We start from the raw sequence: 23968 nt of genomic DNA, 5'->3' as shown, positions 1-23968 counted from the left end.
AAAAAGAAGCTTTATAAAGTCAATTTTCAAAAAAGAATTTAACCTCCTGTGGAAGTTTTCTTTGAATTTACAGCAACAACACAGAAGACTCTTTCATGTCAAAGTGAAAGCAGATTTCAACAAAGCAATAAAGATTAATTACAAATTAAATAATGTAATATAAGAGACTGCATAAACCGCAAGTCTTTTTTTGTAGATTCTCTTCAACAAACCCATATTAAACTGACCAAGAGTGACAACAGATGTCTTCCACCCAAAATCAACAGGACCAACCAGAAGTAAATGTGTTGTTAAAATCAACCCAGACTCTATTTAGTTTGATCCAAACACAACAAATCGCTGAGTCTTCTAGCACTCAGTCAAGCCATCCTTCAATTTACAAATTGTCTGTTTTGGGTAAAGTGTTGGAAACCTTGGTGAGTAAACAACCGAAAGATTTCCAAATAAAATAAAATAAAATAAATCAATTAAATTAAATTAACAAGGCCTTTTGATGTGGGCATTACTTATAGTTTTGGTCGGTTTTCTTGTTTTGTTTTTTATAATTTCAAGGTTTTTTAAATTTTTTTTTCTCTAATTTAACAGAATATTAAACAAAATACATAAAATTAAATAAAATAAAATGCTAAAATGCAAAAAAACAAAACAAGATAAAAGTAGAATAAAATGAGGCTTGTTCATGTGGGCATTATTTATAGTTGTGGTCTGTTTTTTCGTTTTGTTTTTACATTATACAGTTGTTTATTTATTTTCTCAGATTTAATAGAATATTAACAAAATAAAGCAAACTAAACTAAACTTTAATTTAATTTAATTTAATTTAATTTAATTACTATTTATAGTTTTGGTCTGTTTTTTTACAGTTTACAATTTTTTGTTTGTTTATTTTTTCTCATAATGAACAGGATATTCCCTGTAAATGAGCAAAACGGGGATGATCTGTCACACAGCAAACTAATCATTTAGGTAAATATTTATATTTTTCAATCCTTAATATACATAAATTTATTTTCAAATAATAGAAAAAGCTGTAAAATAATGATATTTTGCTGATTTAAATGCAGTTGTGGATGTTACAACTTTTGGGGTTTTTTTGGGTTAAGGTAAATTACTTTACTAAAATCTTTATTTACAGTTTTTCTTTGAAATAACGGCATATATCTGTAAAATACGGACTTTTTTTCCCCGATTTAAATACGTTAGTGGATGTTATTTTGTGTATGTGTAAACTTTTTTCTGTGATTTTTCTATGATTTTAGTGGATATTTTCTATAATTTACTAATGACTGTCTGTAATTTAACTAAATAAAGTTTTGTTAAATAGAAATCTGTAATTTTTTTTAAAAACAGCTTGCTTTTATCTTACTGTCACAAATGTTAAAACATCACTGAATCTGGACACATGGATTTAAAGTGCAGCAACAACATGTTTCAGGATACGACAGAAACTAAACTACATCCTCCTCACAAAAGCGTCTTTCAGCTGCAAACAAAAGCGAGCAGAGATGAGAGTTTTCCTGCTTTTCTATTGGCTCGAGTCCTCTTAGAATCAACCTGCAGCTCATTCATAAATCACAACAACACAGTGACACAGTTTGAGTCCCTGAGGAGGCGTTTCTGTTTCTCAGAGCCTCCATGAACCTCCCTGGACCAGAAAACATCACCATACGTGAAACCACCTTATCTCACATATAAATATACGCGGAACGTGCAGAACGCTGCAGCCGTGAAGGCCCAGAACAAATCTAGAAATCAGAGACTCCTCACCTCCATGAACCTGAGCTCTGGATCCATCATGGTGAAGCTTCAAACTCTGCCTCAGCTGCTGCACAAAGCCTCAAAAGTTGCACAGAATTATCCAAAAACAATTTAAAGAAACAATGTATTAAAAACTGCAAACTGCTCTCGCCAGCAGCATCCGTCCGTCTGTCCGTCTGGCTTTTCTCTGCAGAGTAAACAGACGTCTGGCACACACACTCACACACACACACACACACACACAAAAACCCTGTGTTCTGATTTTACTACCTAAAAAATGGTGTCATTCACAAGTTGAAATCAGTCAACCCAGTTTCACTTGGCGTCTGATAATCTAATTCTGCGTCGGGGGGGAATTTCTGAGCCGAATTCACCCGCTTTCTGTGTCAAAAGGCTAAATCAGACCAAAGTGGGTTTTTATGAGGAGATAAATGCAAAATAAATCTACCTGAGCCTTTGTTTGCTATTAAATACAGTCATATAATTACTTGTTTATTGCTTAAACTGCCAAACCGCAGCCTGTTTCCGGGGGTTTTATCCTCATGTGACATGTTTCCTCACTTTGGGCTCATTTTTCACTGATATAAACTCACCTGCATGTTTGTGGTGTGTTGAAATATGCTTCACATGATGATGCTGCCACCACCATGCTTCACATGATGATGCTGCCACCATCATGCTTCCCATCATGATGCTACCACCACTATTTCTTCACATCATGACGCTGCCACCACCATGCTTCACATCATGATGCTGCCACCACCATGCTTCACATCATGATGCTGCCACCACCATGCTTCACATGATGATGCTGCCACCATCATGCTTCCCATCATGATGCTACCACCACTATTTCTTCACATCATGATGCTACCACCACCATGCTTCACATCATGATGCTACCACCACCATGCTTCACATCATGATGCTGCCACCACCATGCTTCACATCATGATGCTGCCACCACCATGCTTCCCATCATGATGCTGCCACCACCATGCTTCACATCATGATGCTGCCACCATCATGCTTCCCATCATGATGCTGCCACCACCATGCTTCACATCATGATGCTGCCACCACCATGCTTCCCATCATGATGCTGCCACCACCATGCTTCACATCATGATGCTGCCACCACCATGCTTCCCATCATGATGCTGCCACCACCATGCTTCACATCATGACGCTGCCACCACCATGCTTCACATCATGACGCTGCCGCCACCATGCTTTCCATCATGACGCTGCCACCACCATGCTTCCCATCATGATGCTGCCACCACCATGCTTCACATCATGATGCTGCCACCACCATGCTTCCCATCATGATGCTGCCACCACCATGCTTCACATCATGACGCTGCCACCACCATGCTTCACATCATGATGCTGCCACCACCATGCTTCACATCATGATGCTGCCACCACCATGCTTCACATCATGACGCTGCCACCACCATGCTTCACATCATGACGCTGCCGCCACCATGCTTCACATCATGACGCTGCCGCCACCATGCTTCACATCATGACGCTGCCGCCACCATGCTTTCCATCATGACGCTGCCACCACCATGCTTCCCATCATGATGCTGCCACCACCATGCTTCACATCATGACGCTGCCACCACCATGCTTCACATCATGACGCTGCCACCACCATGCTTCACATCATGACGCTGCCACCACCATGCTTCACATCATGATGCTGCCACCACCATGCTTCACATCATGATGCTGCCACCACCATGCTTCACATCATGACGCTGCCGCCACCATGCTTCCCATCATGATGCTGCCACCACCATGCTTCCCATCATGACGCTGCCACCACCATGCTTCCCATCATGATGAATTTCCCATATAACAATATACAAAATTAATGCCATAATTTTTTCAGGTAAATCAGAGGTAACGCAGCAGACATTCTTCTAAAAATGTAGTGATTTGAAGACTAATGACACAGAAGCTGTAATGTGTGTTTTTCTTCTTCTGCTACTGACTTTGTATAAAAAATTCTCTTTTAATTCCTTCACCATCTCCCCCAGACAGGTGTTCTGCTGCTGTTTCTTTGCACATACTGAAGATGCAACACAAGCTAAAATGTATTCTGGTTTCATTAATTCAATTCAATTCAATTTTATTTATATAGCGCCAATTACAGTCAAATTGTCTCGAGACGCTTTACAGAACCCATATGCCTGACCCCCAGAGCAAGCCAAAAGGCGACAGTGGCAAGGAAAACACCCTTTTAACAGGGAAAAAAACCTCGAGCAGAACCCGGCTCTAATGTGGGGGGACCCATCTGCCTGCTGGCCGGGCGGGTTGAGAGGGACAGAAGCGGTAGAGAGGTAGAGATAGAGGGGTAGAGGTAGAGATAGAGGGATACAGATAGAGGGGTAGAGATAGAGAGGTGGGGGGGTGGGACACAAGGACCATAAAACACAGCCACACATCTGAAGCATCCAGCATCCAGCTCTGGGACCAGGGACACTCGGAGAAAGGACACAGAAAGAAACAGAGTGAATGTAATGCAATAATGGTATATATAGTAAATACATAGGTAGTTAGAGAAGGGCTCAGTGCATCCAGAGAGGTTCCCCAGCAGTCTAGGCCTATAGCAGCATAACTAGGGGCAAACTAAAGGGACGTCAAGAGGGGAAGTCAGTTGTGCAAATGAAAACACCAGCTCACCCCGTCAGGGTCACCCAGTCAGCCCTAACTATAAGCTTTGTCGAAAAGGAAGGTTTTAAGCCTGGTCTTAAAAATAGAGAGGGTGTCCGCCTCCCGAACCCAAACTGGGAGCTGGTTCCACAGGAGAGGTGCCTGATAACTGAAGGCTCTGCCTCCCATTCTACTTCTAGGAACAACAAGTAAGCCTGCAGTCTGAGAGCGAAGAGTTCTGCTAGGGTAATATGGTACTATCAGATCTTTAAGATATGATGGAGATTGGTTGTTAAGAGCTTTATATGTCAGAAGAAGGATTTTGAATTCTATTCTAGATTTAACAGGGAGCCAATGAAGAGAAACCAATATAGGAGAAATATGATCTCTCTTGCTAACTCCCGTCAGTACTCTGGCTGCAGCGTTTTGGATCAGCTGTAGATGTTTCAGAGAGCTATTGGGACAACCTGATAATAAGGAATTACAGTAGTCAAGCCTAGAAGTAACAAATGCATGGACTAGTTTTTCTGCATCACTCTGAGACAGGATGTTCCTGATTTTCACAATATTTCTCAGGTGGAAAAAGGAAGTCCTACAGATTTGTTTTATGTGCGAGTTAAAGGACATGTCCTGGTCAAAGATAACACCGAGGTTCCTCACAGTAGTACTGGAGGCCAATGTAATGCCATCCAGAGTAACTATATGCTTTGAAAGCAATTCTCTAAGATGTTTGGGGCCAAATACAATGACTTCAGTCTTGTCTGAATTTAGTAGTAAGAAATTATAGGTCATCCAGGTCTTTATGTCCTTAAGACAATCTTGCAGTCTAGCTTGCTGATTAGTTTCATTTGGCTTCATAGATAAATACAATTGAGTGTCGTCAGCATAACAATGGAAATTAATACAGTGCTTCCTAATAATGTTGCCTAAGGGAAGCATGTATAATGTGAACAGTATTGGTCCTAAGACGGAACCCTGAGGAACTCCGTGATTAACCCTAGTATGCTCAGAAGAGTCATTGTTGACATGCACAAACTGGAACCTGTCTGATAAGTAGGATTTAAACCAGTCCAGTGCTGTCCCTTTAATGCCAATAGAATGTTCTAGTCGCTGTAATAAAAGTTTGTGGTCGATTGTATCGAATGCTGCACTAAGGTCCAATAAAATAAGTATAGAGACCAGTCCATTATCTGACGCTATGAGAAGGTCATTAGTAACTTTCACCAGAGCTGTTTCTGTGCTATGATGCACTCTGAAGCCTGACTGAAACTCTTCAAACAGGCTATTCCTTTGTAAATGTTCATATAATTGATTTGCAACTGTTCTTTCCAGAATTTTAGAGAGAAATGGGAGGTTGGAAATTGGTCTATAGTTGGCTAAAACATCTGGATCTAGAGTGGGCTTTTTAAGTAAAGGTTTGATTACAGCAACCTTAAAAGCCTGTGGTACATAACCTGTTACTAGAGAGAGATTAATCAGATCTAACATTGAGGAATTAATTAAAGGTAAAGCCTCCTTGAACAGTCTAGTTGGGATAGGATCTAAAAGACATGTTGATGGTTTGGATGTAGAAACTATTGAAATGAGTTCAGAGAGATGTATGGGGGTGAAAAATTCTAAATATCCATCTGGTCTTACAGCCAATTCTAAAGTATCTGTACTCGATGATACATCTGTGACATTTGCAGGAAGGGCCAGATTAATTTTTTCTCTAATCGTAATAATTTTATTTGTAAAGAAGCTCATGAAGTTGTTACTGCTCAAAGCTAAAGGAATACAAGTTTCAACAGAGCTCTGACTCTTTGTCAGCCTGGCTACAGTGCTGAAGAGAAACCTGGGGTTGTTCTTGTTTTCCTCTATTAAAGATGAATAATATGTTGTCCTGGCATTACGAAGAGCTTTTTTATAAATTACTAGACTTTTTTTCCAAGCTACATAAACTTCCTCTAAATTAGTGGAGTACCACTTCCTTTCCAGCTTTCGGGACGCCTGCTTTAAAGTCCGCAGCTGGAAATTATACCAAGGAGCAGGTCTTCTCTGAGATAGAACTTTCTTTTTTACAGGTGCAACACTATCAAGTGTTGTACGCAGTGAGGCTGCAGCATTATTAACAATATAATCCACTTCTGTGGGGGTAAAATTATAATATTTCCCTTCCATTATATCAGTAAGTGGTGCTGGACTAAATAGAGAGGGTATTATTTCCTTAAATTTAGTCACCGAATTGTGAGACAGACATCTACTGTAATGATATTTATTCTTAACTCCTATACAATCTATTGTTGTAAATTGAAATGTTATCATAAAATGGTCAGAAAGAAGAGGGTTCCGGGGAAATACTGTTAACTGTTTGATTTCTATGCCATAAGTCAGAACGAGGTCAAGGGTATGATTAAAACTATGAGTTGGTTTATTTACATGTTGAGAAAACCCAATTGAGTCTAATATTGAATTAAAAGCAGTCGTAAGGCTGTCACTGTCCACGTCAACATGAATGTTGAAGTCACCCACAATAATGACTTTATCTGAGCTGAGCACTAAATCAGATAAAAAGTCTGAGAATTGAGATAAAAACTCAGAGTAAGGAGCAGGAGGACGATATACAACAACAAATAAAACTGGTTTCTGAGCTTTTAAATCTGGATGAGAGAGACTGAGAGTAAGATTTTCAAATGAACTGTAAATAGGTTTAGGTCTCTGGTTCATTTTTAAGCTAGAGAGGTAAATTGCTGCCACTCCTCCTCCTCGGCCCGTGATTCGAGGAACATGACAGTTAGTATGACTAGTAGGAGTTGATTCATTTAGACTAACATATTCTTCCTGCTGCAACCAGGTTTCAGTCAAACAGAACAAATCAATCTGGTTATCAGTTATCAAATCATTTACTAACAGAGATTTAGATGAGAGAGATCTAATATTTAACAGACCACATTTAATTGTCCTGTTTCTTCGCTCAGTTGAAATAGTGGTATTAATTTTAATTAGATTTTTATTAGTTCATTCATTAGTCTACTGTAGCAGTAAATGTCTTTTACTGATGTGTCCTGAATTGAAAAATCAGCTGTCGTGACTACAAATAGCCAACCTGTTCTATCATTTATCCATCAGATCCACAAATTCAAGGTGAATTCTTCTTTCAAAACCCCAAACCTGCCTTTGACACAGTATAATCCTGCTGTTCAAAAGACCTGAAATTTGCCAGTAAGAAGATTAAAAGCTGCAAATTTCCGACATCTTTGAATCACTGAGCTGCAGGAGGGTAGACAGACAGTGAAGTGAAGCCTGGAGGGAGGTTCGGTCCGGAGGGAAGGATTCAAACTCCACAGCACAGCAGGAGTTCAAAGTCAAGCCAACTTGCTCAGACAGATTATAGAAATTAAAATAAGAGGTGCTGCAGCGCTGGAGGAGGCAGCGTGAACTCGTCTCTGACTGACACCGACTGTGACTGAATTAAAGCTCATTAGAGCCTCCGATGAAGAGCCATTCATTCATTTACTTTGGGAGCCAACATGACCTCTCTGTCATTAATTTGTCTTCACGTTCACTTCTATCTCTGCAAAATCTGGGGGAAAAAAACTCATCAAAACTTTACAAGGCAGGACTTTAAAGTGGGTCATTTCAGTGGAAATCAACCAAATCTGAAAAAAATTCCCATCTGACCTCCTCAGAATCAGATTATTACTAGACATTCAAACAATACATATTTTCAGAGTTAAAAGGCCTGAAAGTTCAAAAAGGTGGGTTCAAATTTTGCACTTTTAGTTGCATATATCATATAGGCCTATATAAAACTTGTAAAATGTAAAATTTAAGCACAAAGTGACAAAAAGGTACATGTAAAAACGTTTTCTCTAAAATTCATGTCATGTCATGATGCTGCTACCACCGTGCTTCAGGTCATGATGCTGCTAACCCTAACCCTTAACCAGCTACTAGTGGAGACATGAGGCAGATTAAAACATTTTTAAACATATGCAATGTTAGGTCATGTTTTTTACTGATCAGATTGTCACTGGACTATCTGTCACCTGAAAGTAAATATTTTGTGGTTCTATATTCTAGATTTCATAACCTGAACTGACATGAATCCAGGGAACAAAAACAAGCAGAGCAGGAAAAAGAAGGCAGCAGCAGTGAATCTGCATGTCTGAACACTCATCATTAGGGTCAAGGACTCCGAGTTTGACTTTGTCTTTTACACAAACAGGAAAAAATAAATAAAAAACACTGACTACCTCAAGCATTACTCATTGCATTTCCTCAGCAATTGCCTCAGTGACTAAAACCCCGGAGTGTTTTCTTATTCAGACCGCTGGAGCTCAAGCTGTTCAGGAAAACCGTTGCGTAATTGTTTTGCGTCGACTTTTCTGGAATAGACTCAGAGTCTACTGCTGCTCTGCTGTCGGTTGGAGTCTGATGCGGCGTTAATGTGTCACCTGCTGTTTGCTCATGTCGTTGCATCTAATAATAGTACATCTCTGTGTAAAGTGACTAATATTAAAATCTAACATTTGCTCAATTCAAGCACCTGTTCTACACAGTCTTTTGCTGATTAGCTGCTTAATTTTTCCTCTAGTTTTTCCTTTTGGGATTGTGGTTGTTAGTGATTTTACCCAGAAAGTTTTCAGTAAGAAAAGAAGGATTATTATGGCACATGAGTAAATCTTCCAAGAGCAAGTCGTCCTCATAATCTGAGTGACCGAGCAACAAAGACATGAGTGACCAAGACACCTCTGACTCCCCTGAAGGAATTTCCGTGGCTGTGATGGGAGAGATTGTTCATATAACATCTGTTGCCTGTTTTTCACCAGTCAAAGTTTCATAGCAGACTAAGAGTATGATATTGTCAACAAACCTCATTAATTCTGGACTAGAGTTCAGCAGAAAGCATGTGGGAGACTGCGTAGTCAACTTGAAGAAGGTTCTTTGGTCTGATGAGAAAAAAAAAATACGCTTTTTGCCTGTCAGACTAGATGTTACATTTGGCAAACACCAAACTCTGCACATCATCATAAACACACCATCCCCACTGTGAAGCATGGTGGTGGCAGCATCATGATGTAAAGGATGGTGGTGGCAACGTCATAATGTGATGCACAGTGGTGGCAGCATCATGACTTGAAGCATGGTGGTGGCAGCATCATTAAGTGAAGCATGGTGGAGGCATGAAAGAGTCTTGTTGTAAATTCTGGTCAAACAAGCCAAATTATATTGACAAGGATTCAATATTGAACGACAGTAAGAAGGGAAATCTTCTAACACTTTTTTACAGGCTCCAGTAATCTTCTCATCTAACTTTTGGCAAGAAATCAAATGAGCGTATTTCACAAAATTTCCCACTAATCTGAGAAGACAGTTGGGTCCAGGTGAGTTCAGCCCATCAGGCCTAATTTAAGCTAAATATGTAAATCACATCTTTAATAAAAAAATAAATAAAAAATCTAATAAATAGACTTCATGACAGCTAGAGTTCTCAGCACCGTCACTTTTCTGCTTCATCTCGCTCTAACCTCATATTACCACCTGGAGAGACATCACAGATCACAGAGTTCAATACTGATTAAGAGAAAAGCTTATATTAGTTGGAGGCATTACAGAGCTGCTCAGTCTGTCCATTCAGCTCCACACTGCAGCAGCTCACTCAACATTTACTGGTTGTTTTCTGCAGTTTCCTCCTTATTTATCTCCATGGTGACAGAAAAAAAACACTGTGGTGAAGGTTAAAAACTCAGCCTAAGAGTTATAATGTTTCATTCTTTTTTTCACACGTAGATAAAAATAAATAAGTGTCTCTGGCTTCTTTAAACTTATTGCCCCAGGCCTCCAGTAGAGTCGGTTCTATGGGGGTCTTCTGTGCGTTTCTTCATTTTTGGTTCAAATATTGATGAATTTAGCAGCTTATCTTTTTTATAGACACTGTTGCACAGTTAAAAAAAAAATCCAGCAGCTTTTAGATGTTCTTTTTAATTTATTTAAATTTTTTTGCAGCTTTTCCCAATTTATTCAAATCAGTAAATCACATGAAAAAAAATTTAAAAATGCATTAATTTGCATGTTAACAGCAATAATAATAATAATAATAATAATAATAATAATAATAATAATAATAATAATAATAATAATAATAATAATAATAATAATAATAATAATGTCCACATTTTAAAAACTCAGCATTTTTGTAAAAAAGTACTTTGCTGTTTTAGAACATTCAGCTATAAAATTGCACTATTTTACTGTATTTAAATCAGCAAATTATTATTTTATGTTGAAAAATGATGAATATTTTACAGTCATTTTACAAATTCTCCATGTTTTGTTCAATTACAAAAAAATATTTTAAAATTACAGAATAAAAGTATTAATATACATGTTTACTGCAAAAAAGCAGACCAAAACTGTGATGTTTACATCAGAAATATATATTTTTAAATTAGCAATTTCTAGTTTGACCATAAAGTTGCACTTTTAATGTGTTTAAATCAGCTAAAAATGTCATTATTTTACATATATTAGTATTTTTTCAGTATTATAAGGATTATGAAAACGGTAAGTAACTTTATTAATGTCATTTGACTGTTTAATTAAATTAAAATAATTAAAATTAATTCAATTACAGTGCTTTACTGCATTCAAATCAGCTAAAACTACAATTATTTTACAGATATTTGCTGTTATTTTCACCATCTTTATACTTTTTGAGTGTTACAATACAGGTACTCCACTAGTTTTAACACATTTGTGGGATCCTTGCTCTTTTACAGTGTGAGAATCAACGCATCGAAGCAAAACCAGCCTTCATGCATCTTGTATTTCACATTTTAACTCCCTCTATCCGAACATGTCCAGACCACAGCTGTATCCTTGGCTTGTCTGGACTCTGATATATGTTGTCTGAGAGCAGGAAGTGAGCTGAGCGTCGCCTCTGGCTGCAGCCTTCACCAGATGACCTTGGTCTGGCCAATTATAATTGAGCGCCGTCTAACCTGAGATGATTCCTGAGGTGGAACTCAGGCGCCGAGTGACTCACTGACCCAAAAATAAGACATCAAAGCAAAAACCAGCAGCAAGGACAAGAGCAGCTCGAGTCCATTTAGAGACTTCATCATAACGATTGCTGTGCAGCAGGCTCTAAATCCAAACCTTTACTTTAATGGTTGAAGTTCTGTGTATTTTCATGCTTCTTTATGTTCATATTTTTCATTTTTATTCACATACTTGTGCCTCTGAAGTGACTCGAGGTCAACAGCATTTCTCATTTCACGTTGCATCACCAAGATGTCAGCAGAAATTCACCTAAAGCGTCGACAGCAGCCTTAAACAACGCTGCCCTCTACTGACAAAACTCATTTATGCGTTCATTTAGCAGCTATTAGTCTGGTATCAGCTCCTTCTGGAGGAAAATGGATAAACAGAAAGCAGGAGCCTAACAAGCATCAAAAGTGGGGGAAAAAAATGCAATTCAATAAATAAAAGCATCAGATTTGACTGTATTTAACATTATTTTGGGAGGAAAAAACTGTACACTGATGTTAGAATTTTGGAAGTTTTTTGTTTTTACAATTAAAATTAATTCCACGGTAAACAGGAAAGTGCAGGAATGCAGTAAAAATAAAAAAGGAATATATATAAATACTACTGATATTATACCGATTTTTCTATCTGTCAAAAATATTGTCAATATGGAGAAAAAATAAAATCTGAAAAAAGATGAAAAATTGATAGAATAAAAGTATCTTTTAAAAAAACGTGTTCAAAAACCGTCAAACCTGGTTTCAAAAACTGAATATCTTTTTATATTTATTTTATTATTATTATTATTATTATTATTATTATTATTATGGAGCTGGAGATTTTCCAACTTAAACCTTTGTGATGGTGCCAACAATTTTTAAAAAATGATACTGAATTTTTCCACTAAACCATAAAAACTGATTAATATGACGAGAACTTTGATTTATTGATCTGAAAGGAAAATTACAGATGATAACAAAAATGAGGCAAATAGCTAAAAAAAAAACCAAAATAAAATATACAATAAACAGGACTATAAAGTTAATTGCACAATGTGCTGAATATTTGCCACACATTTATAATACTGCATATTATTTAGGTTTATGTTGCTGAAAAGTTCAGTAAGAAGCAAAACTGTCCTGAATATTAAATATAATGATCGGTAGATTGACCATCAAAACCCCTTAAATGTTGTCCTTTAAAAAAAAAGTCACCAAAATTACAGCATTTACAGAAAAAAACATCAGATTTTGAGTTTTTGACAAACTAGAAGTGTATGTTGTGTGACGTACAGTTCTGTTGTAAAAAATAAATCAAATTTAAGCTTAAAATCATGATATTTCATTATTTTATTCTGCATGTCTTATCTAAAAATCCACCAAAAAAATCCATCATTTGCTGTAATCAGATTCTGTAAAAAAACAAAAATTCTGTGCTTCTTGGTGAAACTGTAAAGCCATTAGTGACCCTGCTGCTACAAACAGTCACACAACAAAAATTCAAGGACTTCTCAGCTGAGCTGCAGGCATTGTTTCTGAATATGGAACAAAATTAACATATAAATAGTAAAATATCTCTAACATGTAGAGTCACTTTACAGCTACAGGAGCAACAGTAAGTAAATATATTGTGCATATTCTGCAATCTGCCACGTAAATGATGTGACAAACATAAAAAATACCCAGAAGAGTGACACCTGTTGCAGTGTTAGCAGTAAAATCAGGTCTCACTGATGTTTGAATGTTTAGCTTCTGCCACTTTGTCCTTTTATTTTACAATATTAATGTCCTTTTGCATCCAGAAACTTAGTCCAACTCTTCAATTCCTGTGCTACCAGTGGAGGCCAAAACAACAAATCCAGTTTTTTACATGTCTTTCATTAAATGTGCATCATGATGTGGTTTCCACTGAATGAGTGGGTGGAGTTTAAAATTAGCACATTAAAGGCTAACACGCTAATCGCAGGTTTATGAGCAGTAAATTCTGCGGTGATGAGGACGGGATTAGTCATCTTCCTCACATGCTAATGAGCTTCTTTACTCTGTGGCCATCTCCACGGTGACAGATGGCGGCGACGGCACGGAGCTGATGCTAATATTCAGTGACTGTGGTTGTTATTAGGCAGCTGAACCCTCAATCTGTTCGCTTTCACACCAATTTCTGAGCATAAAGATGGTTTTCTTTCATATTTTGTGTTTTTTTTAAACAAAGAAATAGTTACACTTGTTTGCTTTGTTGAGGAAAATTTGATATGAAGACACTCGTTCACTAGCAGGAGGTTAGCATAGTTTAGCACAAAGAGTGGAAACAGTGGGAAACAGTTAGCAGCTAGTGGCAAAAAGCACCTCTAAAGCTGATCTGAAAGCCTCTAATTTTGTAGTTTTTACAGACTATAGCAGCTGGTTATAGACTAAGCTGTAGCAACATGCCAGTAAATGTTCCTGAGGTGTGTCAACGTTGCACAGGATATCTGGAGAATTTTGTAGAAACTATTTTAATTGCAGTTTGATCCTAAATTGTAAAGGTGTGGGAGAAAAACAAGAGGCTCCTGTGGATGTTTTTCAAGGCCTGTAAATAGGATACATTAGCCGGTTACAGTGGGCCGACAAAGCACAGGATATCTGGAGAATTTAGAGCACAACTTCGGTCTTTTTGAAACCTGAAAAGTTGGAAAAATGTATAAATACATCTATTTTTATTTCCTCTATATGTCGAGGCCCCTCAAAATTATTACCAGCCACATGATGTTGACGTCAATACCTCTTTTTAGCTAATTTTCAGAAAATCTGTTAAAATTTGTGCAACATTTCAGTCAAAAATTGATGTATACTTGCAGCCTTCCATCACAAACATTGCTTTAATTGTTGAAGAGGTGGTTCTGCCAGTAAATTTCAACACAGATTGTTTCATTTTAATACTTTTTGATGAGGGTGAAAAAATGAGACAAAAAATTATAATATAAAAATATAATTTTAATATTAGAATTATAATATTTCCCCAGCTGTTCAACTCAATGCCCTGAATATTAACAGCAGTGGATGAAATTCATGTTTTCTTTTGCAGATTTTCATCCAGTTTGGTAAAACTTTACACAACTTTTCAACAGAAAATTGTTGTATATAAAGAGAACCTTTAGTTTTTTTTAAAAGAGGCAGTTAACTCCTCTTACACTGCTTCCTTTTACGTTTTTAGTGCTGAATTGGGTCAAATTTTCTGGTATTTTGCTAAAAAGCAAACAGAAAATGGATTAAAAAAAGAAAAAATGATCTAAACATACATATTTTTTTTTTGTATTTCTACATTAATCATGCTAATGCTTTAAGGCCTTTGAGCCCAGTTGAGACGTGGAGTTTATTAGCACCAAATGAATGCGGCTTAGCAGTGTAGAAAATCCCTTTAAGCGGGTTGCAGACATAATTAAAATTGCAAATTAGGTTTATTTCCACATAATGTAGCCTGACGGGGACTTTAATTTAATATTTAGCAAATTCTAGCACTAATTGTTGATTTGATTTCCGTGTTTCTCGCAGTGAAAGTCTCACTCCGAGTCGAGCGATGAGGTGAACCAGACAGAATCTTATGTATATTCTGCAAATAAAAATCATCCTGCACATGATTCGGTGTTTGAGTTTTAGATGTTTTTGATGATGTACGAGGTAGAGAAGTCAACAGAATCTCCACGAGATCAGCTAGAGCTCTGGGCATTAGAGGAAACTTGTCATTTTGCCGCTGACTCACTGCTAACGCTCTCCCACTCCTCTGACCTGCTGCAAAATGGGATTTGACTGATGAACATATATATGATAAAAATGTGCTGCGATAACAAGTTACTTAGCAACAAGCGGCCTCATCATGGCAGCAGCTGCACACAGACAAGCAGAGATGATGACCTGTTTGACTTTAGCTGCTGTATTAGACTGTAATTAATATGCACCAATCTCTGCTGCAGAACCTCCAGATTTATATGAACACTCAGAAACATATGGAAATTAAAAGCAGCATGATATTCTTTAACAAAAGTCTTCCATATTAAATCAACCACAGGTTAATTTCCATTGTACATTTTCCAATGACACTTTTTTAAAAAAATTTTAAAATTCCTTTTATTTTAGTAGAATTACTATTAATATTATATAAAGGGTTGTAAATGATATACAAGTTTTTTAAAAAATCAGTTTTTAATCACAGAAGACTTTAGTTTTTTTTTTTTTTTTTTTACACGATTTACTTTTGGTACATCATTAACTAACAAATATTTAAAATTTTTGTGGCTCTAAGTATAATGATGCAAAATATATTATTATTATTATTATTATTATTATTATTATTATTATTATTATTATTATTATTATTATTATTATTATTATTATTACTAATAATAATAATAATAATAATAATAATAATAATAATAATAATAATAATAATAATAAATTATTTTATTGATATTATTATTTTAATATTTACAATAGGTGAAGCATAAATGAACTAAATTATTATTTTTTTATGGACAAAATCTGAATAACAGCATTCAGCCACATTTTCTGTTATTTCATGGATTTACTCAGTATTTCTTGTTTTCATACTGTGGTTTTATAATAAAACAACATGAAACGTTCTATTTGGCACTTTAGATACACCATTAAATAATAGCATTAGTAATTTTTTTATTATATATTTTTTAATCCTAGATCTACAATTAAATAACTGAAAAAAAACTTTTTAAAAATTACTTACTTTTGTTATTATTAAAATTTTAATCAAAATGCTAAAATGTATAATTACATTTACTATAGAAAGTGTACACACACACAAAAATCCCCCAATTTCTGATTTAGATGATCAGATATGATCATGAAACCATCTTTCTCACATGTTGCAAAGCTCCATTTTGTCCATTTCCAGGGTTTCCTCAGAGATGTAAATGCATTTATCAACAATACCACTTGAGGTCGCCAACGTTAACATGGTTACTTCCTGTTTATCTGATCTGAGCAGACGGTATCTCACCTGTTGTTTCTACTCGAAGGTGGATTTGAACTATATTCTTTTTCTGCGCAAATACAATCTGAACTTGCTTGTTTTTGTGTATTCATATTTACAGCACATCTCAGTGTTACTGTGTTTGTCTCTCCGTTAGCATTAGCGTCTTTGCGGTGGGTAAAATTCCACTTACTGTACCTCCGGAGGCAGATTTATGAGCAGTGAATTAGCTCTGATTTACAACACTATTAAAAGCACTCAGGCTAAATAACGCAGATGAGACGCCACGAGGCATCGGCGTTCAGCTCATTTTGCTACTGTTGTGTCGAGTCCTGTGGGTGATTTTTAAGTGTTTTTTAAAGCGTCACAGCGGATTAGGCCGCAGAAACGGATGGAAGGGAGACATTTTCTCCCGCAGAAACAACATTTTTCCGAAGAAGTGACACATTTCTCTGCATAAGTTGTCGCTCTTATTGGCTGCCAGATTACTTGAGTCCTGCTGCTGCAGCACAGGATTGAGTGGGATTATAGTTTGGCTGGCTGTTCGTCTTCCTGTCTGAGGGATCTACTCGCAGCAAAGAGCCGCTTTGCATAAACTGCAAGAAATAATGAAGCGCCTCAACGTTGGAGCCTTTAACGTTGTATTTTACTGCAACAAAACACCAAAAGGTCACAAAAAACGCTTTGATCATTCATCACTGACATGCGGAGGATCAGCTAGACAAAAAGTGGCTTTAGTTTAATCAGATAAAAGGTTCTGCTGCTGAAGAATCACCATAATTTAACTGCTTTTGTTGTCGTTTTTTGGCTTTGCTTGGGATGAACACATTCCCACTTTTATATAAGATGGTTTTATGTGTGGCAACAGTAGAAACAGTGGGAATTGTGCATCATAGGAATCCATGTAGAAGGCTGGAGCTTCAAAATTTATCAGTACGACTGAGCAAACACTGTGCAAGAAATGTGTCTTTCAAAATAAAATTAAACAACAGCTAATGATGTTTTGTTGATACTTTCACAATTTCCCAAGAGGTATAGTCGCATCACCTCCACTGTTTTAAATGCAAAAAAAAAAATTTTTTTTTTTGCTAAATCCCATTTTCCCGTTAATTATGCATTTCTTTTCTTCTGACATTACTAAAACCCAACATGTAGTTCAAGGTTAAAGTCTCAGTGACACAAACTGAACTTCATGAAGCTGCTGAACATCAGAAATGATGTCTGCAGCGGTGGATTTGTAGTAGGATCGCAATCATGTGATCATCAGCAGGCAGCTGACATAGTGTTTATTTGTTGTCATAGTTACAGTGACGCCGTGCCATTATCTCACAATGACAAAGATTTCTTTAACAAATCTGTGGATCCAGACTATAAGCCGCATCACTGCCATAATCCAATCATTTGATCCTTGTGTCATTTCTGACCTTCCTAGAAAATTTCATCCAAATTCGCTAGTCCATTTTTGAGTAATGTTGCGAACAGACAAACAGACTAACAGACGGACAAACGTACGCCGAACGTCAACAACTCTGCTGTTCCATGGCGGAGTAAAAATGCCACAAAAACAGCCATCAGATGATCTACTGAGATGCAGGATTTGCTCTTCCTACTTTATCCTAGCTTAAGTTAACACTTTCCTCCACTGAGGTCATTCAAGTCTCTGGCACGGTGCTCCGTTACAAGCCAAACACCCAGTCTCTGGTCACTAAAGAACTAAATTGTATAAGGCTCTACCTGGTGATGCAGGTACGACAGCTAATCAAGTGTTGGCAGATACTAAATTTTAAAAAATGGTTCGGTGTGAATAAAAGAAATCTTGATTAGAAACATCCCTACCATCGACAGAACCCAAACACGGTTGGAAATGCTAAATTCTCCAGATATCCTGTGCTATGTCCAGCCACTATGCAGGAATAATCACACCGACAAGGTACTACAGTGCAATCCTTAAGCAAATCCTGCAAAAAGTCCACAAAAGAGGGTCCATATGATGTAAATTTCATCATTTACCCAAGTCAATGAGACTCCACAGATTCAGGTTTAGGGCTTTAAGGCAACTACCCAACAAGGGCAGTGGTGAACAGGGATTAAATAGATGCCAGTGGACTGTACATAAATGTAACAGAGTTCTCCAAGTGGACTAGAAAGTTGTATAACAATGACAACTACTACATGTTGGTGGTGGAGTATAATCAAGATTTAAATCTCCCACCAGCTCTTTTATGACATTACATGGTAAGTGGTGTTAAAAGCAAAAGTCTAGTAGCACTTATGTGGGATTTGAGAGGATGATGCGGCGTAAAAACCTCTCTCCGGTACTTGATCCTTTGTCCCAAACACAAGTTTTTCTGTGTCGAACTTCTGAAATATGTTCAAAACCGCAACTTCAAAAGCAATTCAGCAAACCAGTCACACAGCATCAAGGTAATAAAACGCAGACGAGTGTGCTTGTGAGCTGGTCAAAACACAATAAAATGATCAAACACTGAAAAGCAAAAGAGCAATGAAAGCATTTCTGTCTCCAAGTATGAAAAACAGCATTTTAGATCAGACAAAAGCACAACAGCATCCGACCACGCCGACACCCAGAGCTGATATTAGCGCATATTTTCTACCTGACAGATCTGTGGCTTTTTAAAAATGATGATCATTCTTAAAAACACCAACAAAATCAAACACACACGGTCTGTCAGCTACAAAGGGCTTCATCACTGATAAACATCAGTTTATCTTGCTTTCTGTATTTGAAGCCAGTTCATAGCCTTTGAGCTGTCGTAGTTATGCTCTACTTCTGCTTCAAAGTAATCTGCCCGATCACTTTCAAAGCAATAATTCTCATTGTTTGTAGCTTAATGCTAACATGAATTATTAACGGCCCATTAAATGGCCTTTTATCACTGCACATCATCCTGATACATACGGATGAATTTCCTCAGCCTTCTAGTAGCTCAGTAAGCTGTTATCACGTCTTTAATAGCAGTGGAGCCACAGTTTTGCACTTTGAAGTTGGTTTTCAGCCAATAAATCTGAGTTCAAGTCTCATCTTGAACCGTTAATACAGCTTTATTTTTTCTCTTTAGCTGTGTTTTGACCTTTACTTTCACTCGCTGTTTTTCACTTGATGTTTATTTGTGTTTTCAGCTGGTGTTTAGTTGAGTTTAAATACCAAAACCACTTGGTTACATTTAGGGGCAAACACAGCTCTGCTAACTTTACATGCCAAAACTACCTGTTTAAATTTAGACACCAACACTTGGTAGTTGAGTTTAGTTGCCAAAATGACTTCATAAATTGTATCCAAAGGGTAAAACCAAACAAACACTGAGTTAACTTCAACCTCCAAAACTACTAGGTTGGGTTCGTGCACCAGAACTAACTGGTTAAAGTTATGCCATGGAATTACTTGGGTAAGTTCATGTGTTAAAACTACTTGATTAAGTTTAGGCATCAAAACTAGTTGGTTAGGTTTAGTAACAAAAACAACTCTGATAAGTTTACATGCAAAAATCATGCTTGGTTAATTTTAGGTACAAGCACATTTTGGCTAAGTTTAGGAGCCAAAACTACTTGGTTAAGTTTACCCAACAACTTTTTAAGTTAAATTTAGGTGCCAAATGACTTAATTTTAACAAGCAAAATTACCTGATTAAGTTTCAACACCAAATTCCCTTCGTTAAATTGAACCACAAAAACTTCTTGGTTAAATTTAGTCGCCAAACTAATTACGTAAACTTTCGCACCAAAAGTATTTGTTTAAGTTTACGCACCAAAACTACTTGGTCAATTTTAGACAATAAACTTCTTGGTTAATGTTGGACACCAATATTATTTGTGAACTTTTGTGAACTTTAGGCACCAAAACTAGCTAATATTTTTTTTTGGTTGCAAAGTTTTTTCTATTTTTAGCAAAACAACCACAAAGAAATGCAAGGTAACCACAAAAAGATGTTAAAAAAAAAAAAAAAAAACAACGAGAGATGCAAAAAAGTGGCAACGAGACTCAAAGTGACCACAAACGGATGCAAAAATATCATAAATGGTCTTCAAGTGACCCTAATAAAGGCAAAACAACCTCAAAAAGACTGCAAACCATGAGAACAAAACACAAATAGGTGTTAAATAATCACAACAAGACACAGACACAAATGAATCACACAGACTAAAAAAAGAGAACAAAAAATACGTAAAATAGCCACAAAAAGAAGCAAAACAATCTCAAAACGACACAAACTGCAAACAATGAAAACAAAACACAAATGGTTATTAAATAATCACAATGTGACTCAACGTGGACTCAAAAAGATGGAAAACAAACACATAAAGAAGTAAAATATGACCACATAAAAATGGAAATCAACCAGAAAGAGAAGCAAAACTACTACAAAAGACACAACAATCAACTACAGAAGCAAAACAACCACAAACAAATGTGCAAAATAGCCATAAAAATGCAAAACGACCACAAAAAAACTACTTAGTGCATTTTTGGCACCAGAAGTACTTGGTTAAGTTTGTGCACCAAAACCACCTGCCTAAATTTAGGCTACAAACCTGTTCAGGTAAGTTTAGCCACCAAAACTAGTCTGCTAAGATTAAGTGCCGAAACTAGTTGGTAAAATCTGTACTTTAGCACATCTACTTTGTCTACTAGAAGCTGGAGTGGGTCCCTGTATTAAAATGATCTGCGATGATAACAGTGATTTAATGGGCTCAAAAATGTTGGAATCTGGTGGAAATCAGGTTAAACATCACAACAAACAAATATGAAGCAACATGAAATCTGTCTGACTTAAACAGAGAACAATTTTCACTCGTCCAAATCCTTTTTTTTCACATTTTTGATCAAAAGCCTCAAAGAAAAAAACCTTTCAGTGACCACATCACTTTTAAAAACAAATAGTTTAAAGAGGAAAATTGATGGTTTGGGGCTCAGTTGAGGAAATTTAATGTATGAAACAAGGTGGAATAGAAAATACAAGGATATCTTGGCAGATAATTAAAAAGCAATTTGAAAAATAAGCGTTTCAGGGAGGAAAATGGACACTGAATGAGTTTAATTTCTTTCATTCAGCTGCATAATGAACCCTCAAAAAGAGAAAGTTGGCACAATATTGGGAATGTAGAGTTGCACATTAATGTGAAGTAAAAAGCTCAAATAAAGTACTTTGGTAACCATTACCAAGCCATTTTAAACACATTTAGTTGTGTTAGCGTGGTGATGAAAGTCTGAAAATTGACCGAGGATGAGAATAAGACTTAATAAAGACGGAAACCTAAGAAATTAGGGTTAGAATCCATCCTACCTTGACATCCTTGGTCGGCTGACACTCAATCTGATGGGAGACGGTTGCAGTTTGGTTCATTTTTATTCACTGACTTCTCCTTTTTCTGTAGGTAGAAGGACAGAAGATCAAATCTGCTCAGTTTGTTAAGTTTCCTCTGACCACTGAATCCACTGGAGGCTGCAGATCTTCTCCCTGAAGCTCCACCGCAGGCAACACATTCAAAAACACAATCTGTTTTCCATCCTTTGTTTCCCTGCGAGGCGGTAAACGCTGTGGGTGCTTTTAAACACAGACCCTCCCTCTTCCTTCTCGCCTCTCCAGCAGCGAGCTTCATATGCGGCTGACAGACAGTTCATAAAGCAGGATGTTTGCCAGTTCCTCCCACATACCAGGATGCTTCTTGATCAGAATGCAAAGACGCTCCAGGCAAAGACTTCGCAGGCGTTTGGTGTGAGAATTTACATGTGGAGATTTTCTCTCACATTTATTCAACCGGCACCACTGAACCGAATCAAACCTTTGACCCGTTAAGATCCTGCTGCTGTTTGTTTCTTTACTGCAGTTGAAGAGATGGAAAAAAACAAACATGTATCACTTAGAGATGAGTGAGAGCTTCTGAAAGCTTCCTGCTGCCTCTCAATGGAAACCTGGTAGTGATTTGTCTTCTCAGCTCACCTGATCACCTCCTGCCAACATACCTGTCCCCGATTAGCACCAATCAGTGCCTGCAGCTGAGCCCAAAATTATTTACACCCCTGATAAGTGTTGATTCACAATGAATTTTTCTTCGACCGGTCCTCTGTTTTGGCTTGAAATGACAAAACCAAGTGACACAAGGGTGACTGCAAAGATCCTAAATGACCAAAAATAGGAAAAACTACTAAAATAACATGGTAAATATTCACAGAGATCTAAAAAGACAGATGAAAAATATCCTAAAAGAGATGCTAAATGATTACAAAAGATGCAGATTAACCACAAAAAGACGAAAAATAACCTTAAAAAGATGCAAAATAACCACAAAAAGATGGTAAGCAAATAAAAAGGAATACAAAAAAATGACAAAAGGATGCAAGATAACCACATAAAAGTGGAATTCAATCAGAAATAGGGCCAAAACAACTACTAAAACATACACAACAACCACAAATGGACAAAAATGAATCACAAATAGACTTAAAATGACAAAAAAAGTATGTGAAATAGTCGCACAAAGAGGCAAAACAACCTTAAAAAGATGCAAACAACCAAAAAAGATGCAAAACATCCACAAACGGACAAAAAATAATCACAAATAGACTGAAAATGACAAAAAATTATGTAAAATAGTAACAAAAATCTGCAAAATAGCCACAAAAAGAAACAAAACAACCTCAAAAAGATGCAAAACTGCAAACAATGAAAACAAGACACAAATAAGTATTAAATAATAACAAGACTCAAAGTGATCTCAAAAAGATACAAAACAACCACACAAAGACGCAAAATATGACCACATAAAAATGGAACTCAATCCAAAAAAACACAAAAAGAAGCAAAACAGCAACAAAAAGAAGCAAATTAATCACAAAAATACTCAAATTATCAACAAAACAACAAAAATGCTCAAAAATACTGCAAAAGTTGCAAAAACAGCCATAAAACTACACAAAAACAACCACAAAACTATGCAAAAACAACCATAAAACTACGCAAAAACAACCACAAAACTACACAAGAACAACCATAAAACTACACAAAACAACCATAAAGCTACACAAAACAACCATAAAACTACAGAATAATAACCACAAAACTACGCAAAAACAATCAGAAAACTACGCAAAACAACCACAAAACTATGCAAAAACAACCATAAAACTATGCAAAAACAACCACAAAACTACGCAAAAACAACCACAAAACTATGCAAAAACAATAAATTCTAGTATATTTTTGGACTTTTTAGTAAAACTAGGATAAAAATACAACAATTTGCAACAAAATGCATCTTTAACACCTCTACCACAAAGTCTTACTAATTTTTATTTCTTGTTTCTGTCAGTTCCAGCCAGAATAAGATTTAAATTTGAATTCAAATGAATCTTTAACATCCTGCAGTTATTTATCAATCTTCAAATGGTAGAAGTTGAAGATTAATTACTGCTGCGGGACACAAATAAATCTACTTCCTGTGCTTTCAGTCTCTAGAAACCCTCCCACTGGAGCATCAAAGAGTTTTCAGGTACAATAGGTGTAATCAGTCACAGTTAATGAGGTTTATTTAC

General features: G+C 36.6%; 1 protein-coding gene across 5 annotated transcripts in view; it reads right to left on the bottom strand.

Annotated features, from left to right (window-relative positions):
* Positions 1-22540, bottom strand: part of LOC111581945 (inactive dipeptidyl peptidase 10-like) — an 82591-nt gene extending 60051 nt beyond the window's left edge. For 2 of the 5 annotated variants that reach the window (XR_008600823.1, XR_008600824.1), the window contains exon 1: positions 21720-22540. Coding sequence is in view for 3 of the 5 variants with exons in the window: in XM_055008447.1 (XP_054864422.1) it covers positions 21720-21779 (60 nt within the window). In the remaining 2 variants the exon portion in view is untranslated. Of the gene's footprint in view, positions 1-1767; positions 1945-21719 lie in introns of those variants that run through there. The other 3 variants (XM_055008447.1, XM_055008449.1, XM_055008450.1) reach the window with 3 other exon arrangements.
* Positions 22541-23968: the final 1428 nt, after the last annotated feature.

The sequence above is a fragment of the Amphiprion ocellaris genome, chromosome 24, assembly GCF_022539595.1.
Source record: "Amphiprion ocellaris isolate individual 3 ecotype Okinawa chromosome 24, ASM2253959v1, whole genome shotgun sequence".
NCBI classification, from domain to species: Eukaryota; Metazoa; Chordata; class Actinopteri; family Pomacentridae; genus Amphiprion; species Amphiprion ocellaris.
The sequence above is the reverse complement of the archived record's forward strand: the minus strand, read 5'-3'. Positions and strand labels throughout refer to the sequence as shown.